General features: G+C 58.2%; 1 protein-coding gene across 1 annotated transcript; it reads left to right on the top strand.

Moving 5' to 3' along the window:
• Window positions 1-2962: 2962 nt before the first annotated feature.
• PRR7 (proline rich 7, synaptic) lies at window positions 2963-12597 on the top strand. Its single transcript, XM_047777992.1, has 3 exons — window positions 2963-3088; window positions 11163-11818; window positions 12028-12597. Exons 2-3 carry the CDS (start codon window positions 11404-11406, stop codon window positions 12423-12425), a joined length of 813 nt encoding a protein of 270 aa, XP_047633948.1. The 5' UTR covers window positions 2963-3088; window positions 11163-11403; the 3' UTR covers window positions 12426-12597.

The following is a 12597-nucleotide window of genomic DNA, read 5'->3' as shown; positions in this document are numbered from 1 at the left end:
ACCTGGGGGAAGGAGGACCTGGGGAGCATTCTACCTGTGGGGGTGACGTTGACCACAAGTGTGTCCCAGATCTCACAAACCTGTTCCTTGTCCGTAGCCTCCCAGTAGCCCCAGCCCCCAGGAATGCCCTATAACCACCATAAGCGTTCCTTGCCTCTGTGCTGGACACCTGGTGCCACAGAGGCCACATGAGCTTTGCAGTTGGACAGTTCTGGGTTCAAGTCCCAGCCTGGCCACTTTTCAAGCTGGCTTTCCATAGGCCCTTCAATGTCTAAAAAAGATGAGTGTGATAATTGTCACCTCACAGGACAGCTATTAGAATCCACTTAAGCAGCCAGTTTATCTCCTTAAGCCCCTGGGTCACTGGAAGGACTTGACTGGGGAGTGGGTGCCTGGCTGACCACTTTCTCAAGAGCAGGCAGAGATACTAAGCACCAACTTAGTAGAAGGTGCCTCTAGTGGCAGCCCAGCTTTTGATGTTGTATGAACCATTGCTTCTAGTAACGAATGAATAAGGTTAGGGAGAGGGTCTTACCCAGGTTTTCCAGCTGGTGAGTGGCTGATACTGGGTAGAGAGAAAGCCAGCTGAAGATGAAGAAGCTGGCGATGAGACGTTAGGGCCTGAGGTGCTCCAGGCTCTGTTGCAGGAGTTGGGGGAAGATAGGCAGAGGCCATGGCTTAATGCCAGGAAGGTGTACAGGGGTGAGTGCTAGGTAGATGGGTGGGTCTAGACCTCCCACCAGGCTCCTCTTGGGCTAGGTAGGCACCCAGGGAACTTGGCTAGAGTTCAGCCCACCTTAAAGTTCTTACCACAGTGGATCCTTGGCAGAGGAAACTCCCAGAACTTGCTTCCCAACAAGCCTTCCCCAAGCTCCTCCCCATTCAGCTCTATGATGGGAGCTGGGGACCCAGATGGAGATGAGGCCCCCTGCCAACTTGCAGCTCAGTCTGGTGGGCAGGCAGACGTGGGAACAGTGGGACCTGGTGTGATCAGCACTGTGGCAGAGATGATTCTAGAGCTGGCAGGCCTAGGACTGCCACAGGGCTGGGGACCAACACCAATGGAGGGGGGGGCTTGTCACAAAGGTATTAAGTTGGTACCCCTCCCAGGATACAGAATCAGATGTTCCCAGGGGGAGGAGACAGATGGACGGTCTAGAGCCTTTAGTGGTTTAGGATGGCAGAACGTGGGGTAGGGGTGGAAGAAGGGGGTGGCTAGAGCCAAGGTAAGCAAGATCAGACATGGGGGCTTCGAAGGCTGTGTTAGGATGAGGAGCAGTCCTGAAGAGTTTTAGGTTGTTGTGTCAGGGTGTTTGCCTAGCATCTATAAAGCACCCCATGTTTCCTTTGGGTAAACTGCCCTCTTGGTCCTTGTGATTTAGATGGGACTGGGCTCGCACCCCCTGCATACACATGCACCCAGAGCATGAGACCCAGGTGTGGCTGTAAAGGATCTTTGGTTGCAAGTGACAGCTGTCCTAAAGCTAACTTAGAAAGTGTTAAAAAGTTACAGAAGGCCTGATGGACAGGAAGAACAGGAACTGAGGCAGCTTTGGGATCATAGTTGAAGATCCCGTTCTCATCGGGGACAATGCCCAGAGGCAAGATACTACAGTCACGTCTATGTCTTTGCATCACTGAGCTCAGTTCCAAACCCAAGGAGTCCAAAGGGTGAGGCTGGGAACCTACCCACTGTACTTTGGGGGAGCAGGGCACTTGGGTTCACAGACCCACCACGATGGCACCTATAGGGTGCAATGAGTCCCCCCTAAGAAATCAGGGTGCCCCCCCCAAAAAAAAGGACTAGATACTATGTGGCTGAAGACCCAGTATCCCCTTCCTCATACCTTCATTGGTTCACCTATGGACACTCGGCTAAGACCAATTCAAAAGAGCCTGGCGGGTTGCTAGAACTGTGGGGGGAGAATTGGGATCCTCAGTTCCTCTGGGGGTGGGTGGCAGGACATAAGCCTAGCGCTGTGGGATCATCCTCACTAACCACCTGGGGGGAAATTTGCCTGAAAATGATGTGAGCGGAAGAAAACTGAGTGGAGAGACGATACATCCCTCGCACCACTGCTGGGACAGCTGAAAGCAATTGTGACCACTCTAAAGTCTACCCTTGGGCTTCCCAATTACGTGAGCCAAATGCCTTTGGGCTAAAGCCCATATGTTTTGGGGTTCTGTCACTTACAACCCCAAAAATGTCCCAGCTGATATGATGGTGGAAGATCACCCTAAGTATGGTGGAGAGTTGGGACTGGAAATGAAGAACCCAGTTAAGAGGCTGGGGGACACCCAAGTTCAAACTGGGCCTGGATAGTGATGTCCTCACTAGAGCTCACCTCTGTTCCCTGAGGATGAGCAGAGCGCATGGAGGCCAGGGCTATGGATCCAGCACTAGGTTCTCCCTTTGCTACTTCTTACTAGACTTGTGGTGGTGTGTAATGGGGACACAGGGGGAGTAGGCCATGTATTTGTGAGTTGGAGCCACATTGGGGTGCCTGCCTGCTCCAACCCCTGCCCACTGCGGGTGTGCAGTGACTGTCAGGATATGGCCAGGGCCTGGACACGTGTGCACTTGCTCTCCGGGTTGAGCTGTGTGTGTATGTGTATCAGGTTCTCGGTCTCAGCTGCTTGGCTCAGCATCTTGTGTGCGCGACCCACGATCGTGTGCACCGGGTCTGCCAGCGTGTGCCCGGTCCGGACAGCCTGTTGCCAAGAGCTGTGCGGCGTGGGCATTCCCTTTGCAGGGTGAGACCGGCGCCGCGCCTGCCGAGACTCGGTGTGGCAGGTGAGCGCCAGGACCTCCGCCTTTCGCTCCTGGGACAGCCTCCTTGGCGGCGAGTGACAGTGGGTGGGGGCCCTCTGCCAGCTGCCGCGCGCGCGCACGCCGGGCTCGGTACGCGCCGTGTACGCGCCCGTGCGCGCGCCCCGCGGCTCCAGCCCAGCGCTCGGAGCCGCCTTCGCTGCCACAGTCAGCTCCCAGGGGCCGCCACCGCCTCCCCCGGGCCGGGGGCTCTGTCCGTGGGGCCCGCGCCGCTCGCCCCGAGCCAGGAGGACGAGCTCGAGGAGGATGCCTGGGCCCGTGAGTACCGCGGCGGCGGGCCGGGCGGGCCCGGAGCGCGGGCGGAAGATGGTCCCGGGGCTGAGCCCCTCCCCGCGGCCGGCTCCGCGCCCTGGCCCCGGGTCGCTGCCCCGGACCCCCGCCCCGGCCAGCCCCTCCCCCAGCCCACACCGAAGGGAGGAAGGGAGGGAGGGAGAGGGAGGGCGCCAGTGAGCCAAGGACCCAGAGCGGGGCGCGAGCAGCCACCGGTTCGCTTGGAAACGGTTGCCACAGCAACGGGGTTGCGCTCCCCGGCAACGCGGCTGCGGGGCGGCGACGCCCCCTCCCCCTTCCTCCACCCCAAGAGGGGGCGCAAGGAAAAGGGGACTACCCCTCTCCCGGTGGGGAGAACTTCGCTCCTCCGGCCCGCCTGGGTGTGCCTGCCTCCACAGCCGTCGAGGGTGGGGGTGGGGGGCGAGCGGCCCCGTGGGCACGAGCTGTCTCCCACGTGGCTGCAGTCGTCGCAGCAGGGCTCCTTGGGGTGGCTGCAAACGTGGGGGCGGCCCAGCCCCTAGGCCTGCCGCAGGAGGAGGCAGCATAGGTCCAGGGTCTGTACCCCGCCACCCCCACCGCCACCCCCATCCCCTGCCTGCAAAACGACTTGACCCAAGAGTTGGGTGCCCCAGAGGCGATGTTCCCTACCTAGGGAGAGGAAAGAAGCTCGCATCCCTCCTAATGGCCAGAGCATATGCCAAACCGCGGCTTGGGCCCGCGATTGGTCTCTGCACCTTTTCCCAAGCCACCATTCTCCAGGGAGGGGCGCGAGCAGCGTGGGCAGGAGCAGAGGAAAGGATGCTGCTGACCCAAGGAAGCTGAAGCCTAGGCCAAATGGGGGCACCCCGGCCCATTGTCTGAATCACAAGTGTCCCTTTCTTGTCCGAGCACAAAGCCCAGACTGTCCTGGGTGGCGTGCAGGTTGGCCAGCAGGCAGGCCAACACCACATGGAGATGCTCTGTCCTCCAGGGGAGCTCCCCTGGGAGGAGAATGGCCGCTGAGTCAGAGGAAATGACCTCTGGCTCCCCTCCCAACCTCCCCTCAGCGGGCAGCATGCTGGGGAGAGAAATGGTCCTCCTGCCAGCTTTCCTGGGCCTGACTCAGCAGTTGCCAGCCCCGACCACAGGCCTTGGACCCAACACCCCAATGACCACAACCACACTTGGGTTTCTTTTTCCATCCAGGGAGGTGCCCTGGGTACCAGAGGTTACCATTATTCTTGGGCATTTGAGGCCTTGGCATAAGATGCCCCTAGATGGATGGTGTCCTAAGTCAGGCCTGAGTCTCCCACAGACAAGAGTGCCTTTGCAATTACTCACAGGCTCCTTTCCTTCTGTTCCTGCTCTGTATGAGACCTGTGTTGAGTGCGCTGCATCCATTATCTCCTAGTCCTTACAATTGTACAAGGTAAGTTTATTATCCCCATTTTAGAGAGGAGGACTCCAGGGCTCATTGAGGTAAAGCGACTTACTCAAGGTCACACAACCAGGAAGTAGTGGAGCTAGGCTTCCAGTGCAGGTTTCTCTGCTGGCCTGGCCCCTCTTTGCTTGCTGCATACTATCTCTTACCACCCTGGCAGAAAAGATCTGTGAAGCCTTCTAAAGGAGCATCCTTAACCTTCCTCCACTTTCCTCTAATGAAGAAATCCCGTCTTTTAGGCCTAGGTACACCTTTCCTTCTTCCGGCAAAATCAGCCAGATTCTCGTTCCCCTAGATGCTCTATAGGGGCCATTCTCCTGGGCTGCCTCCTTCCTTCCCTCCCTCCATCTTCTCTCTCTGGAGGAGGCTGAGCAGTAAGGGCTACCTCAGTCACCTGGGGGACCCCCAAGGCCCTAATCCTTAGCTTCTGGGCTCTGTGGCCTGGTCAGCTTGCAGCCCTGGCTATAGCAGAAGGAATTTAGCAATGGTGGGCCCATGCAGTGCTGGCCCCTGTGGGTGCTCAGTGTAGCTCAGGGGTTGGAAACCCAAATGCCACCAGGGCCCAGGTGGACCAGAACACTAGTCATTGTTCACCAAGTGAGAATGTGAACTTGGTATGACCAGCCTGTCCAGTTTCCAAGGTGAGCCAGAAATCTAGACTTTTAGCTAAAATCTCCTGGTTTTTCAATGTTGGCAACTAATTGTAATATTTAAAAAAAAAATGATTGTGGACCAACAGAGTATGTCTATGAACTGTGTCCAACCTGAGAGTCACCAGGCTGAGGCCTCTGGTCCATGGGAAAGAGATGGCAGTTTTGGCCAGACCACCTCCAGGTTTGTGTAGATGTGGCACCACAAGCTGGTTTCCACATTTGAGCCTCTTGAGGCTGCAAGGTGCTGGGATTTGGGCTGTCACGAGCAGCAGTGTATGTTCCTCTCGAAGTATTTTCACACCCCATCAGTTCTGCTCCTCCCTTGGCGCAGCCAGGCAGGTCTCATCATCTCAGTCTTGCAGGTGAAGAAACTTCAGTTCAGGCCTGGGACTAACCGGGATGGGGTTACACAGCCGGGGCAGGGCAGAAGCAGGATTTGAACCCAGGGCTCCCCGCTCAGTGCCCTGTGTGTTCACCAGGCTGCCCCACAGAAGAGGGTTTCATTACCTCTGCTTCCTGTTCACCCTCCCCTGCCCCTGAGGTGTGGCCAGCTCCCTTGGAGGGGCAGATCTGGGGACAGTAGACCCCAACCCACTAGAGCCCCAGTCTCTGTTGTCCTATTTGCAGTTTCCCAAGCCCTGGGTTTGTGGCCCGGTGCCAAGGCTGGGTCACAGAGATGCTGCCAGCAGGTGAGGGTGCAAAGCCAGTACACTGGCCTTGCTGGAAATGAAGCTCTGGCCAGCTCCATGCCTGGCCAATTATGACATCTGGGACAGTCCTTGTCATCTCTCTCTGGTTTCAGTTCCTCTGTCTTGGTGTGGGAGGAGTGTGGAAATGTCACCAGTGCCTCCCTGAAATGCCCTTCCTGCCAAGACGGCAGGCTCTGCAGTGGCCTGGACTTCACAAGCCCCCAGCCATGTGGGCCTGAGCTGGCCCCAGCTCCTTGCCTGTAGGATGGGGATAGCAGCTGCTCCCTCCTGACCAAGGAAATGAACCTGAAGAGGTTAGCAGGGGGCTTGGCACATGCAAAACATGCAGGACAGGGGAGAAGTCATCATCTCCTACCCCACCCTCATTCCACTCGCCACACTCTCCCCCTCTCTCCGTCCCTTGGCCTGAGTTCCTGTCCCTTCCCTTGACCAGCAGCTCTGGCCTCATGTCCAAGGCTTCCCCTTGTGACTCAGAGCCCCTGTTGTTTGGGATTCCCTGTGTCCACTGCCGAGCCCCTAGTAGATGCTCCATGCTGACTTTTCCTTTTATTCACATGGAGGTATGGGTCTTGGCTCCCTTATACACCTCCCTGCCGGGGCTGAAAACTGGTGTTGGCTTCTTTCTCTGTGACATTTTGGGGAATGGCCAACATTTCCCAGGAATGCACAGGATGCCAACCCAGCTCTTGAGATGTTCCCTTGTCTCAGAGCTAAAAGACCAAACAGATAACTGCATGCCTCCAGTTACTCCTTCCACAAGTGGTTTTTGAGCTACTACATGCCAGATGATCGAGACAGATGCAGCCTCTTGTGTTGGACATAGGCCACAACAGAACTCTGTGATTGGGCTTCTCATCCAGCCCTGGGGCGGCGGGGAGAGTAGCTGGAGGCTGACATGTCCATAGAAGTGACAGGTGAGGCCAAGAGGCTGAGGAGCAAGTGTTGGGGCAAGAGCAGTGAGGCTGTGTTGCAGCTGTGTCCGGAGAGGGCCTGGGGCCACAGGCAATGTGGAGAGTGGCAGGCTGGGCAGGAGCAGAGCCGGAGAGAGAGTGGTGGCAAGGGTGGTAATGGGGGCCCAAGTGAGAGATGACAGTGGCCTGGCCAAGCCAACACAGGGGGACCAAAGGAAGTGGACCGATGAAGACAATGCACTGAGAGTTAAAAACAGGATTTGGGGAGTTCCCATCGTGGCGCAGTGGTTAACGAATCCGACTAGGAACCATGAGGTTGCGGGTTCGGTCCCTGCCCTTGCTCAGTGGGTTAACGATCTGGCGTTGCCCTGAGCTGTGGTGTAGGTTGCAGACGCGGCTCAGATCCCGAGTTGCTGTGGCTCTGGCGTAGGCCGGTGGCTGCAGCTCCGATTCGACCCCTAGCCTGGGAACCACCATATGCCTCGGGAGCGGCCCAAGAAATAGCAAACAACAACAACAACAACAACAAAGACAAAAGACAAAAAAAACAAACAAAAACAGGATTTGGAGTTCCTGCTGTGGCACAGCAGGATCTGTGGTGTCTCTGCAGTGCTGGGTTGCAAGTTCCATCCCCAGCCTGGCACAGTGGGTTAAGGATCCGGTGTTGCTGCAGCTGCAGTATAGGTCGCAACTGCAGCTCGGATCTGATCCCTGGCCCCTGGAAACTCCATATGTCTTGGGGCAGCCAAAAAAGAAGCAAAAACAAACAAACCCCCAGGGTTTGGCAGCTGGAGTAAATGGCAGGCCCTTTGTTGAGATAATAAACTGGCAGCAAATCTGTGGGGTCTAAGGTTAGGGCGTCAAGGTCTTTCATGCAGAGGAGCAGAGTGGGAGGTGCCCTCAGCAGTGCATCAGACCCCAGAGTAAGAGATCCGTGTGACCCTGGGGGTCATATCTCTTTGAGCCAAGTGTTCTCATCGGTCAAATGGGCAGGATGTGCGCCTAGTTCACAGGGTGACTGAGAGAACTCTGTGTGTGCAACTCTGGGGCAGAGCACGCCTTGAGGAGGCGCACCTCTGCACCCCCAGCTCCGAAGCTGTGCTCAGCAGCACTCATGTTTCTTGGGCATCTCCAAACCCTTTGCATGGATTACTTCACTCTTCTCCAAGGTCACTGATGAGGGAACCGAGGCAACATGGAGGTTAAGAAGCTCACACCCCAGCTCTCGCTCCCATCCCCCAGCTGAGTGTGTGGCCTAAGAAAACCCTCCAAAGAGATATGCTCACAAATGCCACAAGTACATCAAGAAGGAATCTTGAAAAGTGTCCAAATAATTCACAAGCAGGTGAGAAAGAGGAAACAAACAGAAAGCAAATTGCAAAACGGCAGACTTAAGGTTGAGTCCTTTTGAAGACTCTGCTCCCAGCACACAGTCAGAGGTGGCATTTGCTAGGGACCAGACATGTGTTGGGGCGGAGGTGAGTGGCTGTGAGCAAGAGGCAGGTTCTGCATCTGAAGGGCTGCCCAGGCCTGGGCAGGAGTATGCACAGGGTGTGAAGGGTAAAGGAACAGCCCTTTGGAAAGGCTTTGAGAAGCGTGGCTTGGTCAGAAAAAGCACTTGGAAAGGTCTGAATGAATCCCTTGATGTTTATATAGAGAGCACCTGCTGTGGATTAGATGTTAACTGAGTGGCACCTGTGGGCCAGACACAGGGCAGGATCCCTTCCCCCTGGGCCTGCAGGAGCTCCAGGGTGAAGCAGCAGCCCTGGGGTGAATGTTGTGGTCCCCACTCCACACCAAACCGGGCTTCAGAGCCAGTGTGGGGTCAGAGGGTCAGCTCAGCTGTGTGACCTTAGGCAGCCTTCCTCTCTCAGACCCATGGCGGCCTGGTCAGCAAAGTGTGGCAGTGGTTCTTGCCTCTTGGCTGGGATTTAGCTGAACTAGAAATAAAAGTCCATGCCAAGGACTGTCTACTATGTATCAGGCTGGTTTTAGGCACCCTCCATGCAGAATCTTACGTGATCTTCAGTACCGCATTCTCATTGGGAGTTGTACCCATCTGATAGATGAGACAGGCTGAGAGGTGACAGTGGCACCCAGTGGGTCTTGTGGTTGGCCTATCCCAGTTTATCCTAATGCCCACTGAGCTGAACTGGGCCCCTCAGGACACAGTCCCTGTGCTTTGCTCCTTGTTAACCCCAGAACTGCCATTCCATCACTCCTTTACCTTACAGCCTGTTGAATTGACGGCTGGTCACCAGAAGCCCTGGGACTTTAGTGGGAAGGAATAGGAAGGCACCTTTGGGCTACAAGCTGGCCAGGCTGCCCAGTGTCCCCATGGCTGCCAGGCTCTCATTTCCTGAATGCTCACATGCACCTAGTTACGTCTCCTCACTTAGGGGAAAGTGTTTCGACTTTGGATTCAGACTCAGGCTAAATCCTGGCTCTTCCCCTTATTAGCTGTGTGGCCCAGGGCAAGTCATTTGCTTTTCTGAGCCTGTCTCATCCACCAAACGGGCTTGACCCCCCCCCCCCCCGCCCCCGAGAAGATGGTGTTGAGGATTACATAAGATTCTGCATGGAAGGGGCCTAGAAAGAGGCCTCACACAGCAGACAGCTTTTGGTATTTTTATTTCTAATTCAGCTAAACTCCACCACCTCCAGCCCCAGAAGTGTTTTTCTGACCCAGAGCTGTTCTGGGCCTGCAGGCCAAGGAGCCCCCTGCTTAGTGCCAGCTCCCTCAGAGCATTCCTGAAAATTCCTGTGGGCTCAGGAAAAGGAGAACAACAGATTTAATTAACTCCCAGTGACTGGCAGCATCGTGTTTTTATCTGGGCTGCGTCGCCATGGCAGCCTCATGGTGGGGTTGTCGAGGAGGCGGGTGGAGCTATTGTTCCTGCCATTGTCTGTTCTAGAACGCAGGCCCAGGAGAAAGGGACTGGCACGGGCACCAAGTGGCATATGGCACAAAGCAGCCATGGAGTTAGACAGGAGCCATCTGAGGAGAAGTGTAGAGTGGCCCCTGTGGCCTGGCTTCCCCCCAGCCTGCTCTTGGAACAGTCTGACTCAGCTCATGTGGGGTCCTCAGCTTGAGGCTCAGGCCCCAGAGCTGAATGCATGTGTGCTCCGTTGGCCATACTAAGGATGGGGGCGTCCATGGGGCTCCTGGAAGAGATTCACAAAGTAGCTCAAACAGCAGCACTCTCTCACCACAGGCTAGGGGTTTGTGGCTCGCTTGGGTTCAAACTATGGCACTGCCACTTGCCTAATTGTGTAGAAGCTGTAAAACAGGAATAATTCCAGTTACTTCAAATGGTTGTGTGTGAAAGCCTCTGCAGATAAGGCATTCGAGAAGGACTCATTTTTATTCTGAGGGGGTGGTGAAACGTCACCTGCCACTGTCCCTCCGCAGTCAGGGCTGCCTCCTACATACTTCTTAGGATGCACGGCTCCCCTCTCAACCATGGCTGTGGAGAGGGGGAGGTGGAACTAGAGGTGCCCATCTGGAGTGAATTGGGACCAGGTGGTACCAATGATTTGAGCTAGTTGTCCTACCCTCCACGGAGAGGGAGAGGAATTGGGGGAAGGGCCGCTGGAGCTAGGAGGGCAGGGCCTAGTGGGGCTGCGCATGGGTAGGAGGCTCGGGAAGCAGAGACGGAGCTGGGATTCAGCAGGCAGAGGCGCCTAGAGGAAAGGAAAAGGAGGGATGACCCACGCTCCGCGGAGCGTAAGGCACAGACAAAAGCAGGCTGGTGTAAGTAGTAGCCGCGGGAACCACCCTCTGGAGCCACCGGTACAATAGTGGCGGCAACCAGGAGGCCACAGCGCAGGCCGGAATGTTCCACGCTTTGAGCAGCCAGGAGTGGCAGCGGGTACAAGGCCTAAGACGCCAGGGGCTGCCAGGTGTGTATGCACAGAGCTGAAGCTGGGCGCGGGAGGGCAGCTAGTGGGGCTCTAGGAGGTGGACCACCCTATGCCCGCCGCACAGCCGCGCCGTGCTTCCTCCTCAGCGCCTTGGCAGTCTGCTTCTGGGCCTCTCAATCCCTTTCGGAGCCGGGGAACCCTGAAGCCCACGGATGCGAATCTCACGCTCGTACTGAGACCGAGCCTGGCCTTCGCGCGCCCTCTGCTGGCCGTCCTGGACACACCTCGTCTGGGAGGCGGCGGCGGCCTGGGCTCAGATCCGGGAAAGCCCTACCAGGGAAACCTCAAGGCGTGACGTCATCCCCTCGGTGACGTCACCGGGCCCCGCGGAGTGCAGGGGTTCCCGCAGAGGAGGCTTCCCCCGGATTGCGCGGGGCACCCGAGCGGGCAGGGAAGTCGTCGGGGGCTGCAGCGCGCCTTCACCGCGCCCTGTCTGTCCCACAGGTCCCACGCGGCCCCGGGTGAGGCCCGTCAGCGCGCCTGCCGACGCCATGGGAAGGAGCCGGCGCCGCTGCTGCTGCCCCTCGCCGGCGCACGCACGACCTGAGCCCTGCTGTGGGCAGCCCCCGGCCGCGGGTCCCCGAGTGACGCTGGCGGCGCCTGGGAGCGTGGCGCGGGCCCGGAGCCACGTAGAAGAGCCCATTGTCCAGTGAAGCAGCAGAGGACCGCCGCTCGCGTCGCCGCCATGGTTATGTCCCAGGGCACCTACACGTTCCTCACGTGCTTTGCCGGTTTTTGGCTCATCTGGGGTCTCATCGTCCTACTGTGCTGCTTCTGCAGCTTCCTGCGGCGCCGCCTCAAGCGGCGCCAGGAGGAGCGACTGCGTGAGCAGAACCTGCGCGCTCTTGAGCTGGAACCCCTCGAGCTCGAGGGTAGTCTGGCCGGGAGCCCCCCGGGCCTAGCGCCGCCGCCACCACCGCACCGCGGCCGCCTCGAGGCGCCGGCGCACGGCCATCAGCACGTGCACGTGCACCCGCTGCTGCATCACGGGCCGACGCAGCCGCACGCGCACCCGCACGCACACCACCACGCGCTTCCGCACCCGCCGCCGCAGCCGCACCTCTCAGTGCCGCCGCGACCCTGGAGCTACCCGCGCCAAGGTAAGTCCCAACCTCTACCAAGGGGCGGCCCGGGCCACTAGGGTGGGAGGGGGCAGGCTCGCTGATGACCCGTGGGGCTTCTACTAGGCAGCCTCCCGGAGACCCTAGGAGGAAGCCGACGGGGTCTGGGCTTGGCGGCTGGCCAAGGCCTCGGCCGGAGTTTGGGGACAAGGTGGCCTCACGCCTTCCGACCGCTTCTTACTCCGCAGCGGAATCGGACATGTCTAAGCCACCGTGCTACGAAGAGGCGGTGCTGATGGCTGAGCCGCCGCCGCCCTACAGCGAGGTGCTCACGGACACGCGCGGCCTCTACCGCAAGATCGTCACGCCCTTTCTGAGCCGCCGCGACAGCGCGGAGAAACAGGAACAGCCACCGCCCAGCTACAAGCCGCTCTTCCTGGACCGGGGCTACACGTCGGCGCTGCATCTGCCCAGTGCCCCGCGGCCCGCGCAGCCCTGCCCTGCGCTCTGCCTGCAGGCGGACCGCGGCCGCCGGGTCTTCCCCAGCTGGACCGACTCGGAGCTCAGCAGCCGAGAGCCACTGGAGCCCGGAGCTTGGCGCCTGCCGGTCTCCATCCCCTTGTTCGGGAGGACTACAGCCGTATAGAGGGGCGCCCGGCGTCCCGGGCCCCACCCGCGGACTCCTGGCCTGATTGCGGGGCTTTTTAAACGCTTCCCTTGGACTGCAGACGTGGGAGTGGGGGGTTGGGGGGAGGGATTTCTTACCCCGTTTGTTACATTTTGAGGATAATAAAGGTGTGTGATCTGGTTTGGTACAA

This window comes from Phacochoerus africanus, chromosome 4 (genome assembly GCF_016906955.1).
Source record: "Phacochoerus africanus isolate WHEZ1 chromosome 4, ROS_Pafr_v1, whole genome shotgun sequence".
In the NCBI taxonomy this organism is placed as follows: domain Eukaryota; kingdom Metazoa; phylum Chordata; class Mammalia; order Artiodactyla; family Suidae; genus Phacochoerus; species Phacochoerus africanus.
Note: the sequence above shows the minus strand (reverse complement) of the source record. Positions and strands in the feature narration are given on the sequence as shown.

Excerpts from the sequence above, each read along its gene's own strand:
- PRR7 (XM_047777992.1), top strand. The coding sequence starts at position 11,404 with ATGGTTATGTCCCAGGGCACCTACACGTTCCTCACGTGCTTTGCCGGT. Across the intron at positions 11,819-12,027 it reads CTGGAGCTACCCGCGCCAAG|CGGAATCGGACATGTCTAAG; the intron begins GTAAGTCCCAAC and ends CTTACTCCGCAG.